Source organism: Oncorhynchus gorbuscha, linkage group LG10 (genome assembly GCF_021184085.1).
Source record: "Oncorhynchus gorbuscha isolate QuinsamMale2020 ecotype Even-year linkage group LG10, OgorEven_v1.0, whole genome shotgun sequence".
Lineage (NCBI taxonomy): Eukaryota > Metazoa > Chordata > Actinopteri > Salmoniformes > Salmonidae > Oncorhynchus > Oncorhynchus gorbuscha.
Genome location: NC_060182.1, coordinates 39577406 through 39597413, shown reverse-complemented (window position 1 = coordinate 39597413; position 20008 = coordinate 39577406). Strand labels below are relative to the sequence as shown.

General features: G+C 39.0%; 1 protein-coding gene across 1 annotated transcript; it reads left to right on the top strand.

Annotated features, from left to right (window-relative positions):
* Window positions 1-9471: 9471 nt before the first annotated feature.
* On the top strand, window positions 9472-14278 carry LOC124046075 (homeobox protein Hox-C12a). Its single transcript, XM_046366051.1, has 2 exons — window positions 9472-10104; window positions 11087-14278. The coding sequence occupies exons 1-2, from the start codon at window positions 9489-9491 to the stop codon at window positions 11323-11325; spliced, it is 855 nt and encodes a 284-aa protein (XP_046222007.1). The 5' UTR covers window positions 9472-9488; the 3' UTR covers window positions 11326-14278.
* The last annotated feature ends 5730 nt before the right edge of the window (window positions 14279-20008 follow it).

Genomic DNA, 20008 nt, shown 5'->3' with positions numbered 1-20008 from the left:
ATAGGCCTATATTATATGCCCACTTAACACAGGCCTGTATATTGGACCTATACTGCACTGTTTAAGAGAATGAACCTTTCGACAAAAGTTTAAAGTGGATGCTTGCAATATGAGATCACCATGTCTAACTCGTCTCGAGATATTAGAAATTACGTATTAGATGTGCCAGGACACAGCAACAGGATACCCATACGAAAATACATCCCCCCTGCCAATAATATGTTGTTATGTAATTCATGTGCCTTGTTTGTAAAAATCTCCCATGATGTTGCCACCAAACTAAAATAACCTACAGTATTCGCTTGCCTCATGTTCGATATTGAGCAGCAAACGATTACGATATCAGTATAGGTAATCACGGGGAGTAGTGAACTATGTAATTCGACTAGTAATTATATTACATTTTGCTGTAGCTTGGTGGTAGTTGGACTAAATTAAAATCTTGGTAGTGTTTTCATTAGTTAATTACATACTATAGCCATGTAGTGGTGTAGCTAACGTCTGGTACACACTACATTTTTTGCTAAAATTACACGATATGGGTCAAGTAGCCAAGATGTCCGTGCTTTTTCGACATCAGACCTGCTCAATTCTCACTTGAAACATAATGTCTTGTTTAATAGGCTAATTTACACATTACGTTAACCTCCAGAGCGATCTGTCTTGCAATTTGTAATCTATGACATTTCAGATTTAGATATGGTAATTATTTTAGCCAAGGTAGTTTGTAAATTTAGTTTATCTTCAGTGTAGTTTATCTTCTTCCAGTGTGAAATAATTAGTAGCTTGATGAACTACATTTTCATAATAGCTTCCCCAACACTGTGTATTGGCTATAATTGTGACTTTAGTTTCATGCTAACAGGCCTACATTTAGATAATAGCTAAGATGCTGGCTGCATAATTAGATGTTCATCCATGTTTCTCCATCAGCATTTGTCCAAGTTGTTCCAAACGTGTTTAAAGGTTATGTTTAGACATTAAAAAATAAAAAATATGTATATATGCCATTTAGCAGACGCTTTTATCCAAAGCGACTTACAGTCATGTGTGCATACATTCTACGTATGGGTGGTCCCGGGGATCGAACCCACGAAAGGTTAATGTTAGGCATTAACTCCGAAAGGTTGAGGTAAGGGTTAAGGATTGAGAGATAGGATTAAAACAAAAATCTCAAAAAACGACTTTCTTTAGTTGGATTTGAACATGCAAGGCACACCCAGAGGCATACCCGTAACCTACCAGAAGGTAACAGCGCTCACTGTTTCCCCTAGTGACCGGTTTCCACGTCATCTCCCGACGTTGTCAGACATGGATGGAGGTCGAAAACTGACTTGTAATCACTGGTGACCTGGCTGGACTATAGGCCTCCAAAATACATTTCGTATCCGTAGGTAATACCATATGTGATGTACTGTATGTTTTGTTGTATCTATCCGATCATGTCTCAGGGAATGTGGAGAAAGTATTTAAAGATGCACTTGTATTGATGTTAATTAGAGATCTGTGCGGGAAGCTGGCTCACACGTCAAGCTTTATAATTCGGCCCGAAGTCTTTCATCTATCCTCGTTTGTGTATCGTCAAATAAAGTCCTTACATTCTGTAAATGTATTGGAGTAGTTGTATTATACTCGTCGCCATCATTGTTATTATTTGATAAGACCAGTATAAATATTCTTAGATATTGTTTATTGTTATCAGGCCTTTTCCAGGGCCATCAGACTTGTTACATAGCCATCACTAGCCGGCTTCCACCCAGTACCCTGCCATGAACTTAGTCACTGTCACGAGCCGGCTACCACCCGGTTACTCATCTCTGCACCTTAGTGGCTGCTGCCCTATGCACATCGATTTGGAACTCTGGTCACTTTAATAATGGACACTGGTCAATTTAATCATGTTTACATACTGTTTTACAGATTTCAAATGTATATACTGTATTCTAGTCAAGGCCATCCTATTCAGCTATTGCTGTCGATGTAGTATAATATCCACGTATTCTTCAGATATACTACATATTCTATCCACATACTGTCCATAATGTCTATACATCCCATCTTCCTAATAGTTCTATATTTCTTAATTTCATTATTCGTCTTTTACATTTGTGCATATTGTTAGATATTACTGAACTGTTGGAGCTAGGAACACAAGCATTTCGCTACCACCGCAATATAATCTGCTAAATATGTGTATGCGACCAATAACATTTGAATTGATTTGTTGAAGGACACACACATACGCACACACGCATAGAATGAGCGAGCGACAGAGAGACAGACAGAGAGAGCGAGAGAGAGAATCTAATTCAAAACACTCGTCCTATTTCTCTGTTATTTGAAACATAACGCGTATGCACCGGACTACCGTGGCCAGAAGCATCATTGATCAACCTGATAATGCTTCGAAACTTTATGAAACAAATACAAAACATATAGACTCACTTTTTTTTTACTTTTTGGAATGTGGCTCCTCTGGTATTGTAATATACCTGGCCTGGACCTGGCGGTATTCTGACGTCTTTACCCTTGACCGTGACTATGCAGCCAGTCACTTTGACCTTGACATGAGATCAGCACGTAAATACTGAACAGGGGGCTGGGGGCTCGTCGCGAGGAAGGCCCGCAGTTTGTTTGCAGACAAACAAGGTGTTATTTTCCCTGTCTAGACAGCTAGACTTAATGACGTGCCATAAATACGTAAAATAAAGGGGGAAAGCACGGATATCCTACTGATCCATCTCTGACTGCTGATCAACTCTGAGTGAGCCCTGTCGTTAACATGTGGGTTTCTGTGTCTTCTTTTCAGTTTTACAGAGCATGCCTTTCTCTCAAAGTGGGTTCGTCTCTCCCCTATCTCGCACTATCAGCCCCCGCTACTCAAAACCAATGGTTTCGTTCACTCAACATGAGGTGTGTGCGTTCTTTTTTTTTTTTGACCACGAAGGACAGGTAGAACGTTGACGTCTCCGAACATCGACACCACCTATCTGACTGCAGCGAGCAGTTCGAGCAGCCATGTTGTGTCCTGAGCTCGAGGCACGGTTCACCTCACACGCAGCTTCTGTCTGAGAGGAAATTATATGCCGAAATTGAGACGTCGCCCCACAGTATAATGATTAAAGGTAATGGCCATTTTGCTTAATATATTTATGCATATTTGGTCAAATGACAGCATATTTTAACTGATGTCTGTTCTTTTTGTGTGCTAGAAAGTTCAACTTTGTTTGGTTCAGCTGCTATGGGCCCTTAACAAATATATGGTTTTGAGTTCATGTGTAATAACAATGTCAATTTTGAACAACTTTGGAAATGTAACGCTTAGTAGGCTTATAAAAACAGAATCTATTTTCGTTTTTGGTAATGACGGGTTTGCATTGTTATGTTCGGAAAATCCAGCTGTATTTGACAAGAAGGGCTTTGAACATGAAAATGAATTGGCTCACTCTGGAAATGTATTTTGTAAGATAAATTATGATAATACACGAATAGAGTTGATTGTGGGATCATTTAGCAATTGGTCACCTCAAATATAACATTTACAAAAGATAGTTGCAACCTCATGTTTTCACTCTGCACCCATTATTTGATTACGTGAGATGTCGTCACGTTTGGACGAGCAAATCACAGGGCTTTATTTAAGGATGTAATCAACGTGAGGCCTTTCTATCCTCTCCCTCATCGTGTAGCTGCACTAACTACACTATAAGTAAATGGACAATTGGAATCATGACAAATCCAGAACAATTATTCAGATGTTCACATGATTGAAACCAAGATATTATATTAGCCCATTTAATTATGTTACTCCACGCTCAAGCTGCAATATCTGAATAGAACGTTGATAATTCTGAAATTGGAATCATATTTATGATGTTACAAGCTTAGATATTGCGTGTCGGGTTAGACAATTTACTGAAAATGTAGCTATTGAAATCATGCAAGAGTTTGTCGACGTTCTTGAATCATTCACGCTCAGGCTTAAATTCTTTGATTTATATTTTTTTCACCGGATATTGTGAATCATTTGTGGCATTCTATCTAATTTATATATCTAATTTAATCCAATCAAATCGAAAACACAAGACAACCTTTCTCCTAATGAAATGTAATTATTTGTCCATTGAAAATAGCACACACTTCCTTTAGAACATAACAATTAGCTCAAAAATTCTACTTTGATATTTACGTATTAAATTAAATCATTGACTTATGTTTAGGCCTAGTCTGATTAAATATTAAATAAGGCTAGAGTGGTTAGCTCTGTCGTTGTTTTCAGGCCCAGGCCCAACCAAATAGAAGGCTCTGGCCCCAACCACCATGTTGCTGAGCAGCGTTCTGGAGGGCAAAGGCAGATCATTGAGAAGGGGGCTGATAACCTCTGGTGGTGACAAGATGAAAATATCCGGAAGTAGAAACGGGACCTAGATTTATTTCTGCATTCATCCAGTCAGTCACATACATCTAACGATGCTGCATATTGCATCTTGCAATTATAATTATTATTAGGCTATTAACACTTAATCCAATTACCATCAATATATAATAATATTACATTCATGCAGCTTTATTATCACCAAAATGCTGGTATTTTTATAATTGTTGGTGTATTTTTGTTGTTATATCTATTTTATAATGGTTGTATGTTATTATTGTTGTTGGTGATGTTTTAATTGTGTTGTTGCTATCATATATAAATATATCATACATCTATAAATATATACGCATATTGTTGGTTCGTTGTGGCGATGGTAGGCCTATTTGTGTTGCCTATTAGTAGTAGTTACTCAATGAGATGTGAATTTGCTCAGCAGAAATGCATTTTTCTGCTTATGAGTCCAAATAGCTTTTTGGTACATTTCTTAAATCCCAACATAACGAAGATGCCCCATAGGGTTTTTGAGAGTTTTAGCGACTTTTCCTACTTACATTTTCCACTCACAGCTATAAGAGAATATTTTATAAATGATTCAAATGAATGGTTTATGTTGTGTTAGTTGTGATATTGCGTTATTGGGTTATTTTTATTTTTATATAAATTATGAAATTATGTCGATGGCAGATTTTTTTTAACCTATTTTGTTACTAATCGCTGTTCCAACGGATTGGGAATAATATATTAGTACAATATGGCTATGCGTAAAATGCCTCAGTATGTCAAATGATTTAAAATATATAGATTGTGATCGATTTACCACTCAATTTATTGATCAATTCTCTCAGCTGTTTTTGAAGTAATTTGATCATTGCTTGGCGGAACCACACACACGCACATACACACATACAAGCCTATCTGTGTCTTGAACAATACCCGTAATTACGTATAGGATCACATTGGCCGAATTGTTCAATAACTTTATAATTTCTTCCATTTTAATTCAAAGGCATCACAAATATGATATGTCGCCATGATCTTTAGAAAAAAATGATGTACGCCAGCTTTGACTGTCGTTGACGGTCAAGTTCAACGCGTGTGCGTTAACCATTCGGCTGGTGTTTAAATTCCGACTATTGTAACGCAAGCCGCTTTATTATACCTGTAGCCTACATACATTTTAACATATGTATTGATATATAATCGTAATTATGAATCAAGTTTAATAGAACAACATTTTATAACAGAAGCCTATTTTCAACAGTAGCCCAAGGATTTTTGACAATTGGATCATGCATGTGAGTTCACAATTTTAGACCGAATTAAATACACTCAAAAATCTTGCAGTTCTTCCCGCGTTGTGCAAAGGGAGGTCTTGTTGGAGGGAATTTACACACACACACAAAAAAGATTCACTGCCAGGCCATAACCGTGGCAACCTGTCTGCAGAAAAGCTAAGAAAAAAAAGAACTTTGTTTACCCTATTGCCCTGTCTGGACAGGCCGAGAGATTCCAAGATAGCAATTCCAAACCCGGAGACTCCAGACAGTGCACTAGACAGTGACCTTGAACTGACAAGCACTATTTCCTAGCCTCCGTATTTCTTTTGTAAAATAACATATCAAAAATACTTCTTTTCTCAGAACGACAGTTGAGAATTGCTCACATTTGAATCCAGAAATCGTTTGGTAGGCAAGTCTGAATATGATATCAGCTTGTTGGAGAGCTGGTGTGGATCGAAGGCGTTGTGGTATTGGAGGATCTGGTTTGCTGTCTGCCGCACTATAATGACGCTGCGGCCTCTATTCTCTCTCTGAGGTAAAGTGGAACCATTATATAATGCAGATTGTTTTTAAAATATATATAGATATTTAAAGCTATACTTTGCAATTGGTCGTGGACTTATCATGACCTTGTTGCTTACTTGTTCTCGTCTTGTAATTTAGGTTTTTGTATTGGGAAACTTTTCTTAAAAGAGATTAATTCCTATTTATTAGTAATGAAGTTGTGAACTTAACCGACACCAAGTGATGTTCAATAATGCTCAGACAGACGTGTGTTTCTCATAACATATAACCTTTATGTGCACGCGATGTTGTACTGCGTTGTGAGGCTTACTAACTGTTACAGGGGTCCGCGATGATTGGAGATGCAATTCCGAAATTGCGCGAGATGCGATTAAACCTCCAATAATTCCAGGGAGCGTCTCCAACTCGACATGTTTTTTTTCTCGTTCTATTTAGGATCCGAGGCTCACTGGCCTCAGATTCTCTATGAAATCTGTCAATGCTGACGCTGGATCAAATAACGTCTGAGTTGCATCAAGTAACGGCTGAATGGCAAATTGTGCTGCGGCATTGTAGTATGTCATGCTAATTCGACTAGTATTCTCAGATAACACTCCCTTGGCAGGTTTGTAGCGCTTGTCTATGCAGGAAGACTCAACATGCAAGTACAAAATGCCACACACGTAACATTTAAATCTATTAAATGTTATATAACTGCAATGATGTTATCAATAGGCATTTTTGGGGGTATTATTTAGCCCTGCCGATGTTGTTATATAGTTAGGCTATGTTATAACGCATAGGCTAATATAAACATAATTTAATGTTCAACTTGATTTAGACAAAGAATGATATATTCACGCTATAGCAGACCATTAGTATCACTATTAGTATTATATGGGCTTACAAATAGGATGGCAACGAGTTATATTTGCTTTACCATACCCTTAATACACAGTTATATATGATGTAATGTCATTATAATGTGAAACCGTGCATGCTATTCAATTAACAATCATGAAATAATGTGAGTGGTTAACATGTTTTAAGATCAATAAATGGACATTTTGCGCACGCACTTGAGTTGCACTAAAATACTTAGAGGAATATGCATTTATTAATACATTTACGTATTTATTAAGTATTTATGCTTAGGAAGTCAGTCATAATATGATACTTTGTCGCCAGTGGTATAGACATCTGGGAACCTATAAGCAAATCGTCTAAACCTATAAGTATACACATATGCGCACTAAAGTCATTATATATTCAATTTAAAAGGGATACTAATATATGCTTACGAACTTGCAGATCTATAAATTCATTGGTTGGTCTTGCCCTGGTGCAAAATAGATAGGTGAAGCGTGACGTAACTTTGGAAGAATTTAAATGAGTGTCCGTATAACTAAGATTAGATGGATTTAAGTTGTCTAAGTAGTATTTCCAGATCCCTCCAATGCAATTGATGAAATGATCTATAGACCAGAGGGAGGAGAAGAAAGAACGAATACGGTATCATATCAACCATAGGCAGATTATAAAGACCGTATATGTTGAACAAGTTGACAGTCTTTACACCACACCTGAATTTATGCACTGTTGGCTGCATGCCATATTCATAGGAGGCGTTTTAAAAATAAGGGATTCGATTGTTTGCTGAGTTGGAGCATTCATTTTTTTCTGCAGTATTATATAAGAAAGTACCCCCCCCCCCTCCTCCAGGCTGTTAATCATATTAACCTTTTACTGCAGTGGGCAAAATCAGGGTCATGGAGTGTTTTTTGATCGTTTGAAAAATATCTACATTGAAACAAAAGTATACACCTCACATACATGGTTATGGGCTTACAAAAAATACACCTGTAATGTCAGATGTAGAGTTGAAATGAATTCAATTTTGTGTTAGCATCCTGAAATATGAAGACTGAAATATAAGAAAACTGTTTAACATTAGAAACATCGGATTTTCAGCATAAAAAAACTGATTAATTATGAAATTATGAAAAATAGTAATAACTTTCCATCCATGAGACCACAAGGTTAAAGGCTATGTTGTGCAACCTGGATTTGGGGGTAGAAATAACATAGTAAATGTACATCCGGGATACAATTAGTATGATATCTTATGTTTTGTATGGTATCTATTCATTTGTGGATGTCCATCATCCATTTTGTATGATATGTTATGAATTGCAATTTGTTCAACATGTTAATAATTTTCAAAACGTATGATATGTTACGAATTTCAATTTGTGTGGCTAACAAAATCTAGGTGGCTAGGGTTAGGGGATAAGGTTAAGGTTAGGGTTAGGAGTTAGGTTAGACATTTGCATTATACACCCACCCTCCACTCTGACCAACCACCCTACTTTTGTTTTTGTGAAGTAACCTTCTGTCTTATGTAACCATATCAAACGTAAAATATCATACTAATTTGAGTGTCCCGGATTTACATCTACTATGTTACGTCCAGTCTATGAGACCAGGCTGTGTTGTGATGCATAGTAGATACCTACATAGCATCTTCAAAATCACAAATCAACTAATTAATGGAATATGGTACATACTCTCCGCTGATTGAATCACTTAAGTGCCCTCTGCTACCTTGTAAAGTTAATATAAAAGAACAGTGAGAGGCATAACAATCCCCATCGAGTCTGCCTGCGAACGTTTATAGGGGGTATCTGTTAAAGTTGTTCATGTGAGAATATTATGTGAAATATATGCTCTTAAAGTAACCTTATTGAATATCGTCTGATTTTAACAGAGCCAATGGTTTCAACCCGCTGACCCCGATACTGTAAATATGAGTAGAGCGCAGCAATGAACATCAGTCTTTTCTTAAAACAAGCTTGTAAAAGAGGGACATCACAGCTTTATATGACATTGAATTCAACCGTAATTTGCTTGAAAATAAGATGTCCTATGCACCCTCTCCTTCTTGGAAAATAGTTTTAATAAGAAATAATATTTGAAAAGTTTTGCCAGCTAATAAAGATATTAAACGAGACTAGGGACAGTTTCACATGTTTGTACAGTATAGAGAAGTAGGTTTGGACTCTACTGGCTTCCAGAGAATAAAAAATAGATTCTACATATTTAATAAAATATTTATAGCACTTTTTAAAAAAGCATATAAACCCCCATAATACAGAAGTTAATGTTTTGTTTTGTCTGAGATGGACCAAGTGGGTGGTACCCTGGTGTAGAATAAATTAGCCTCAGACCACGTGACTTGGGGTTGACCAATCATTTGCACCCCCAGGTTTAACTACGTTAAATGTCAGATTGCAATAAACTAGAAGCTGTTGGTCGGGCCCGCGGAAATGGGCGAGCATAATCTTCTTAATCCCGGGTTTGTGGGACCTTTGGTAAACATCCACACTGGAGACACTTTTTACTTTCCGAATTTCAGAGCCTCGGGGGGACAACTGGCGGGGCTACCGTCTCTCCCCTACCCGAGAAGGGACAATGTTTGCTCCCTCCCGTGGAACCCATCGGAGCCGTGCAATGGATACTCTCAATCCTACTTTAGCAGCCCCGTATCTATTAACCCTTCTTTCAACCGGTCGTGTGAAATTACTCGACCGGAGGAGGGTAAATGTTATTATAGCAACGGCAGCGCAAGCAACAGAGAGAGCTGTTCCGGTGGTGGGGGGAGCAGCCTAAAACGAGAGGATAGGGCGAGGGACACATCATCATCCATAACATCTGATCACGGTATGCACACTGGCATGGGCAGCAACAACAGTGGTGCCTTTTCCAAGTATGATTATGGGACCGAGCAACTCACTCAAGACCCGCAGTCCTGCCTATCTCTGGAATCCGATTCCAACTCCTCGCTTCTAAACGAGGGCAGCAAACCGTCCTCCAGCGACCCTCAGACCCTGGTGTCACCAGGAAACCACACGGTCCACTCGGGCAACATGACTGCAGGCGGAGGTGGGTCCCATTTTCATTCATCCAGACACTGTTATATGATATTAGAAATCCCAAAGATGTGTGTTTATTATCAAATGACTCGTACTAGTTCAGCATAGCCAGGGATTTGTTGTAGACTAGGTATTCGTAATCATGATGCTCATCACATTGTTTTGATTTTTGCCTGCAGGCGACTTGACTTGCATGTTGGACAAACGCTGCTAGCTAGGGGTTAGGGGTTGCCATACAATGTTCCATCATTCTTCAAGTGTTTGTGTACTGTTACTGTGTACTGTTACTGAACCAACCAGAAGGCTATATATAGACTGCAGACCATTTTAGTCCACGGTCTTAGGTCTTTACTGTCCTGTCTCAAGAGTCAGAGACAAAAAAATCTGAATAACCTAATCGATGTGAATGTATCAGTTCGGTCTATTTGGATCATATACCTTGTTAGAACATGTATATTACGCACACACATGAGTGCAGTGATTTAAAGAGGTAATGCGCTGTGGATGACTGCATCGAATAGAGAGGGGTTTCGTTTTAATGACTCGTAAACTGAATTAATATCTGTCGCTGTGTACAATAAGGAGTCGTTTAATATGCCTGGAAACTGGTAAATAAGTAGGGGTATTTGCAAGGCAAGATTTAGGCCTAATTATCACGTTAATGTAGCTTTAACTGCGTCAGTAAAACTTCATGTGACACAAACTACTGTAAATTAGTGGTCCCTTTGACTTTATGTATAAACACGACAAGAAGGACACAGAGAATTCCAGCTGCTGCTTCTGGACAAACATGCCCCGTGTCATTGAATGAGATTCAGACATAGACTGCAAACCAAGACAAGTCAAGTGTAACACAGCAGGTTGTGTGTATGTGCTCAGCACATGAAGTCACATTTTAAGGAGAGTATAGACTCCCCTTGGAGGTGACCGTGAGCTTAATTTGTAGACCTAAAACTGTTGTGACTTATCCATTTGTTGTATGCCTCCTCCAGGTGCCCCGTGGTATCCGATGCACAGCCGGACCCGAAAGAAACGCAAGCCCTACTCCAAGCTCCAACTGGCCGAATTGGAGGGCGAGTTCATGCTGAATGAATTCATCACCAGACAGCGGCGGAGGGAGCTCTCTGACCGCCTTAACCTCAGCGACCAACAGGTTAAAATCTGGTTCCAGAACCGGCGTATGAAGAAGAAGAGACTGATGATGAGGGAGCAAGCTTTGTCCTTCTTTTAGAATTAGCAGAGATGCAGCAGTATACGGAGAATCGATTGATGGGCAGTATTTCTCCTGTCTGCAAGTGCTATAAATGCATGCAAGCACCTAGCCTACTCTCACTCCATCTCTATCACACAGGAGGTACACAAAGATCAGGAAGGTATTTGAGGTGTAGGCCCCAAACAAAAGGACCAAGTGAATCTGCTGCCATAACTTAGAATCTCTGCAGAGTTGTGCCAGATAGTACTTCCTGTATAGTGTTGTGGTAAACCACTTATACAGACGTTTATAAACTTGTGAGATGATAGTCTTGCGTCCCCCGCCGGATAGGCCTAAAGGATGGAATTAGTGCTTGGTGTCCTAGACTCTGGTAAATTCCCAAGCCCTTAAAAATGAATAATTGATTCTGATAAATTAATTATAACCGCGTAATATTCCTTATTAGTCATATGGCCAGTGAATGTGAATTTGAAAACTAAATGAACAAAATGAAAAGCAATGTAGCCTAATAAGCAAATGAGGCCAGAGTGAGAGATTAACCCGTAATCAAGCCAATTCTCCATTGTAGACCTAACTGAATCATCTTTAGGCGCATTCATTGTCACTGACAGTGTAGATTGGTTAAGATGGAGGACATTTCCAGTTGTTTAATATCTCCAAAGTTCACTTCTAAGTGATACGAAACACAATACCCTTATCTACTTTTCGTAGTCTCCGCCACGTGTTTGTGCACGTTCACTGTCACGGGCACGGAGTAAGACTCCAAAACGCACATCGGAGGATCTTAGAGATATCTAAAACTCTAAATCCATGCCAGCCTCTTTATGAATGCAGCGCATTGAACTATTATTTGCCATGAATTCGTTCAAGTGCTGACACCTTTTTCAAGATAGTTTCACTTTTTTAATCGCCTCTCTCGTCATCTCCCCCTCTGAACCAACCGCCTCTCATAACATTGGTGTTCGCTCTTAGAATAAAATGATCCAAAATGGTTATTTGGCTGTCCCCCATAGCATAGGGGACTGGAAAAGTCTCAACGGATCCGTGGGACGTCCCAACTCTGACGTCACCCCATTGAAGTTGACATTTATAACGGTTAAGGTAGGGTTTAAGGTTAGAGTTAGGGTTTAGGTAAGAGTTATTATTGAGGTAAGGGTTAACCTTTTACTGCAGTGGGCTAAATCGGGGTCACACACAGTGTTTCGTGGTAGTCTTAAACAAATCTACTTTGAAACAAAAGTATACACCACACACATGGTTATGTTTTGTTCTTAGAATGTAACCTTTATTTAAATAGGCAAGTCAGTTAAGAACAAATCCTAAGAACAAATTCTTAACTGTGATACAGCCAGGATTCGAACCAGGGTGTCTGTAGTAACGCCTCAAGCACTGATATGCAGTGCTGATATGCTGCGCCACTCGGGAGCCCTATGGGCTTACAAAAAAAGACGACACGTGTACCATGTCAGATAGAGTATTACATTTTGGGTTTCCTAATATAACACTTTATATAAATCACAGAAGACTGAAATATAAACGTAAAAACACCGGATGTTGGGCGTTTTTTTAATGAATAATGCTAATTAATTTTGAACTTATTAAAAATAATAAGAACATTCCACCCATGAGGCTACTAGGTCATTTGACTGCAGGAAAGCTTATGGTTAGTGTTTAGGGTAGGATTCCAGGTAGAACCATTTTTTGTTCCGCGTCGAACCCTTTTGGGCTCCATGTAGAACCATCTGTGGAATGGAACCCAGATGGAATTGAAAGTGTTGTACTTGGAACCAAAATTGTTTTTTTCAAATGGTTCTCCTATGGGGACAGGCGAATAACCCTTTTACCTTCTAGACGATACCTTTTTTGCTAATAGTGTTGGATAAGAACAGATGAAGTTGCTGTTTAAGCGAGGTTTTGTGCAGGCTGCTATCAAAGAAAGGTAGTCCTCATAGCTGTGCTGAAAATGATTATTAAATTAGTGTTCCACAAGTTGATGGATTTCCTTATGGCAATATCAAACTGTGGTGCATGTGTTCTTCCTATAAATGGAAATCCCATATACACTCAATAAGCGTTTTGTACCTGATAACGCTTACTGATAGAAAAGTGCACATTTGATATAGGCATAATTGAAAGTAGATATAAACTTGAGTGAAAAATAAGCATTGTGGAAAGAATGATCGTATTATAAACATACATGAGCTACACCATCTAAAATCAGTGTTCTCCTTTAACATCTGGACAGCACACTGTATTACATTGAATGTATATGGATTAAAACCTATAAATGGCACTGAAAGATACTTGCAGCATGTTAGTGATTATGTGAAATATAACAAATGGTTAATAGATAAACGATTTATCTGGCCCTAGGAACTTTCAAAGTAGAAACGGCTGAAAGATTTAAAGAAATGTCGTTGCATTTTAAGGCAAGTAAGTATGAAACCTTTATGATGAAAGTATTTATGCTTATTATTACTCTATTATTATTATTATTATTATTATTATAGTATTGGTCGGAGTCGCTGACTATTATTTGTACTGTGCTTGCTATTCGCTATGTTCTATGTCTCTTACCTCATAACGTGTATCAAATTGTAAAAGTATGGAAATAATGTGATATGTTGCTATTTACATCCTATTTGAGGATAACTTATCTCAATGTAATACTGTCTTCTGTTAACGTTCCCGTTATTTCGTCCTGTAGAACTCAATCTCGCATTCCATTATTTGCGTTTGTAACGGGGATATGAAATGACGTGGTTATATGAAGTGATATGATATGGTACTATTTACATGCTATTTCAGGATACCCTCTCCTTGGTGTAATAGTGTTTTATGTTATAGTTCTCTTGTACAATATCGCATTCCCTTATTTGTGCTTGTGAGGGCTGCTTAAAACATTTTATTGTATAAAAGTAATAATGACATGAATGTATCTATGTATGAGTAAGGTTTCTAATAAACAGAATCTTTAAAAAATATATATAATTGGTCTTACCATCATCATTATGCTGTGATTTTAAATACTGTATTATGATGTAATGGTACAACAATTGAGTCACATTTGAGCATTATTGCGTTGAATACACGAAATATGTCTACGATATACCTTTACTTTATTTCCCTTTTTCTTCTAGAAGAAACATTCTGAAGACCAGTAAGTTGAATATAGCTCACTCATCTAAATAGTAGCTAATAAACAAACCTTGCAGTACAAAATCCAGGTTGTCAATGTAGCTGAAACGCTAAACAGTACATACAGTTATAATATCCTGAAACGAATACTTGGCTGAGTATTTTTGATTGTAGTTAACCTACATGCTGTGTCCACAAACGTACGATTACTGTGGTCCGCAAAATCATTATTTAGGTCAAATTGATGGGGTATGAACAAGTGGCCTAAATAGCCCTCTTATTTGGGATTTTAAAACAATACGAGCACTCGCTATATGGGAAAAACACCAAAAAATAAAATATGGAGTTCGCATTGTAAATATCAACCAAATAACTCTCAAACATAATTATCTTTGCAAATAAAAACCTATTGGGAATTAAGGTCTTGTCACATTAAATTGTCGGCTTGTGTTTTTTCTGGGCTGAGATCAGTTGTTGGCATTTCAGTGAACTGTAGCAGACCGGCTCCAGCGACCGACTCGTGGCACCAGCCAAGCGGTCTGAGTTAGTCCCTGTATGATCAAAACACATCCATCATACGCTGCTGCCACTTATGCCTTTTTCCAATAGCTTACTAGCCTGTGTTGAACTAAGTATTTCACCAATAACCTGTGCGTAAACATGCATTCGTTGAGAATTTGGAAGACCGCACATTTTAATCATCATCACAATGAGATGTTCCTAGACGTCGCCATATTCGCTATCCCTTTCAGCTTCATTTCTTTCTTCTGTCGTATTCTTCTTGTGATTTTCCCCTTTCAACAAACCAATGTGTGTATGTATAGTTTCTACGGTCGAGATATTGAGAGGTGCGTTAAGTCATCAATGGAGAGATGCATTGCACCATAATGCCTTTACCCCACGCTCCAGCACCAGCCTCTGAACTTGTTTATAGATAAAGTGAATAAAGAGAAAGAGAGAGAGAGAGAGAGAGAGAGAGAGAGAGAGAGAGAGAGAGAGAGAGAGAGAGAGAGAGAGAGAGAGAGAGAGAGAGAGAGAGAGAGAGAGAGAGAGAGAGAGAGAGAGAGAGAGAGAGAGAGAGAGAGAGAGAGCATATATTGGGCACTACTGTCGCAACGAGCAATCATCTGAATAATTGTTCAGATGATACAAGTTGTCGAATATTTAATACAAAAGAATGTAAGTGTAAATGTATTCAACCTAAGACATTATGGAGTAGGCATGGTGGAAATATGTTAATTTTTATGCACAAGGCAAAGCAATATAGTGCTCCTGATTTGTGGTTGCACATGCAGTCTATAATAGTCTAAACATTTTAAATGTCTAATCGATTCGGGATACATTTTGTGTTTGTACTCACTGGAGTTCAATATCAAAGCGCCTTTGCGCAGAGATCAGGCAGAAAATATTCTTGCAGTTTCAATGTTGAACACTTCTTTGATGTGTTACAAAATACAATATTTTGTATTACTAATAATATTAGTAGTGTTACTGGACGAATATTAGCCTAGTACTGCGTAATATTTTTAATATATGTAATATGTATGTAATATATACATTTTGTCCGGATTTGTGTAGTATATGCCATCATTTCAAAACAATTGTTAGTTATTTGTATCTTAGCAAATAGAGTAGAGTAAATAGCCTTTTATTTTCTCTCCTTGTTATTTTCCGTCGTCCAAAACACATATTCGACGTTGGGTTAGGTTATAGGCCCTCTAGTACATTGCGTAATGGCTATTTCTAGTGTTATAAACGTGCTTTTACGCATATGCCTACACATGCAATGAAAGCCAAGAAAGGTTTATTGTGCCGAGCCAAGTAAGCCTTGCGATGAAAAAGAGGCACTCTTGAGGATTATAGAGCCTTCAAAATATTATTTCACCGAAGGACCCATTTCTAAAAGCACATTTAGTAGATCTTCGTGTGGGCCTACTATAGATATGTTGGCTGCATGCTCAGCGATCTTAACAATGGCCTTGTTTAATGCTCCTGGGCGCTTTTGACTTTGAGACTGTCTAAATCTGTTTATGGTGGCTTGACTCCCTTCCCGGCCCGTCTCAAAGGTCAGTGAGCTGCACCCGTGCATGCCCTTCACAGAGAACTTCACCACAGATAGCCATGTGGTCTAGTAGGCCCCCGGCCCGGCCACCTTTCTCTCTGTCTCTCTCATACCGTTTATGGCACCGAGCTTGTTAGGGAGATGGAAATGAGTGAGAAATGGGCAATAGTATTTCCATGCACCCAACTGTGTGTGTGTGTGTGTGTGTGTGTGTGTGTGTGTGTGTGTGTGTGTGTGTGTGTGTGCGTGTGCGTGTGCGTGTGCGTGTGTGTGTGTGTGTGTGTGTGTGTGTGTGTGTGTGTGTGTGTGTGTGTGTGTGTGTGTGTGTGTGTGTGTGTGTGTGTGTGTGTGTGTGTGTGTGTGTGTGTGTGTGTGTGTGTGTGTGTGTGCGTGCGTGTTCATGCGCGGTATGAGTGTACTAAAACAAGGTCTACTTATATTATCCATAATAATATGTTACATTGTTGATTGGTGAAAAGAGACGGCTCCGTCAGTGTGTATAACGACCACAGTAGCATGAACATCTTTATGCTTATTCTAATTCTAGCCTAATAGTAATGAGCTAATAATAAAAGCCTAATACTTATACTGCCAATGCAAATATACCACCACTGGGCCTACTAATAATCATACTAATAATAGTAAGATCATTTATAGAAGTAATTGTCACAAAATAAAAAACATTTGAGGACGAATCCGATGACGGCGCAGAAAAAGCTGTCCATTTAGACCCACATAAATGCTTTGCGTTTCAGCATGCGTACCAGTAGGCCCCCTATTAACGTTTCTTGAAAATACTTTTTCTTGTCTAAATCCTTTAGTCTAGACAAACCAAACGCTGTGATTACTAAACCAAAAACAGCGTATTTTGCAGCTAATTTTAAAATGTGTAACTGGATTACTTTTCAGCTTCTGTGGCATGGCATATACCACTCACTGTTCTGTGGCATGGCATATACCAGTCACTGTTCTGTGGCATGGCATATACCAGTCACTGTTCTGTGGCATGGCATATACCACTCACTGTTCTGTGGCATGGCATATACCACTCACTGTTCTGTGGCATGGCATATACCACTCACTGTTCTGTGGCATGGCATATACCACTCACTGTTCTGTGGCATGGCATATACCACTCACTGTTCTGTGGCATGGCATATACCACTCACTGTTCTGTGGCATGGCATATACCACTCACTGTTCTGTGGCATGGCATATACCACTCACTGTTCTGTGGCATGGCATGCATGGCATGTGTTACCTCGTTCAAACGAAAACAGGATTTCGATCGGCCAAAGCTCCACAGTGTGTAGGCCTATTCGTTATTTGTCTAAAAATACGCACGCACAACCTTATTAGAGGCCTATGCACAGTTGTGGGGAGGGTTCTATAGCTTCTCCTCAGCCCCAATCCCCTCACTGATACGTGTGGGCGGGAGCAGTGCACACATTGAAGGTCAAGTTAGTATGCACCTTATATGGATCCCTAGTGCACTAACAGACTGACTGACGGACTTACTGGGTGCAATAGAAAACTGAATTGTCTCAGACTGGGAAGACAACAAAAACAACCGTCTCGCTAGTTTCCGTCTTGTCTTTTGTTGTACTTGCCACTGGTAAAATGCATTGAACACCATGGATAATTTGCCTACTTTGAGCTCTTCTGAACTCTTCTCAGTTAAACCCTGTTAGCCTTGTAGATAGTTATGCAGCAGAAATTGGCACAGATTTATTCCGTGCTTAATATGTGACTCTGGTATATACAGACGATACGTTGTTTTGTATGTGAGACGATAAGGTCATGAAATAGGATTAGATTATACTGCCTCAGTGGAAAATACAGTATAGGGCTACTTTACAAAATAATCCTATGCCTTTCATTTGGGCAATATGCACCAAGCACCAAGCATCTGTTGCCTGGATGTTATTTAAGTGTTGTTTAAGTCAACATGCCTAGGAATGCACTTTAGTGCTGCAAGCCTAGATCATATCTGCGCTGTGCGTTGTTCAGTGCTCAGTGTTTAGAGTTCAATGCGCCGTTGCCTTTTGTTTCTAAAGGCGGGACACGGATACCCGTGCACAGACCTAGTTAGCTCACTGATCAACACAGCCGCCACCTCATTCTTTTGCTAAATTAAATCATTTGGCATGCCAATGTTACATTTGATATATGCGTCGTGCAACATAAAGATAAACACGTATATTGAAATCGTCGAGCTTTGCCATTGTGTCTGAACTCTTGCTGCATGGGAAATGACGTTGATGAAAGTAGTTTTGACTTGAAAGGTTAGGTGGAAAAACTCGGAAAGGGAAAGCCATATGGCAAATGGGATCCATCGTTATTAACAAATACATCATAAAAGGGGTTTGCTATGCTAACAATAAAGTCAAAAATAAAGTAGGCATAGAATACCTAAGGCAAATGTAATTATAGCAAGAATTTAAATTGAAAAACAGGCCTATACTGGCTACATGAAATTGTTTCATTTGAATAGGTTTTGGTATCGATTAGACCTGCAGATATGAACCTCTTTGGTAGTTGTTGTTTCTTTGTTGTAGTGTATTCCATTTCAGACATACATCTAAGGTAATCTAGACATGTTTGTTTGGTGAACATTGATGTTCTTGTGCAAGAAACACTATATATATATATATATATATATATATATATATATATATATATATATATATATATATATATATATATATATATATACAAAAGTAAGAAGAGCTCATTGACTTTCAACGTGCCACGGCCATAGGATGCCACCTTTCCAACAAGTCAGTTCGTCAAGTCAGTTCCTCATATTTCAGCCCTGCTAGAGCTGCCCCGGTCAACTGTAAGTGATGTTATTGTGAAGTGGAAACTGCCAAGCCGTGAAGTGGTAGGTCACACAAGCTCACAGAATGGGACCACCAAGTGTTAAAGTGCGTAGCGCGTAACATCGTATGTCCGCGGTTGCAACACTCACTACAGAGATCCAAACTGCCTCTGGAAGCAACGTCAGCAAAATAACTGTTCGTTGGGAGCTTCATGAAATGGGTTTCCATGGCTGAACAGCCGCACACAAGCCTAAGATCACCATGCGCAATGCCAAGCGTTGGCTGGAGAGGTGTAAAGCTAGCCGCCATTGCTGGCTGGAGAGGTGTAAAGCTAGCCACCATTGCACTCTGGCGCAGTGGAAACGTGTTTCTGAAGTGATGAATCACCCTTTACCATCTGGCATTACGACGAGCAAATTTGGGTTCTGCGGATGCCAGGAGAATTATACCTGCCCGAATGCATAGTGCCAACTGTAAATTTGGTGGAGGAGGAATAATGGTCTGGGGCTGTTTTACATGGTTCTGGCTTGGCCCCTTAGTTCCAGTGAAGGGACATCTTAATGCTACAGCATACAATGACATTCTAGACGACTCTGTGCGTCCAACTTTGTGGCATCAGTTTGGGGAAGGCCCTTTCCTGTTTCAGCATGACAATACCCCATTGCACAAAGCAAGGTCC

Coding starts and splice junctions, on each gene's coding strand:
- LOC124046075 (XM_046366051.1), top strand. CDS start 9,489: ATGGGCGAGCATAATCTTCTTAATCCCGGGTTTGTGGGACCTTTGGTA. Junction 10,105..11,086: donor CAACATGACTGCAGGCGGAG/GTGGGTCCCATT, acceptor TGCCTCCTCCAG/GTGCCCCGTGGTATCCGATG.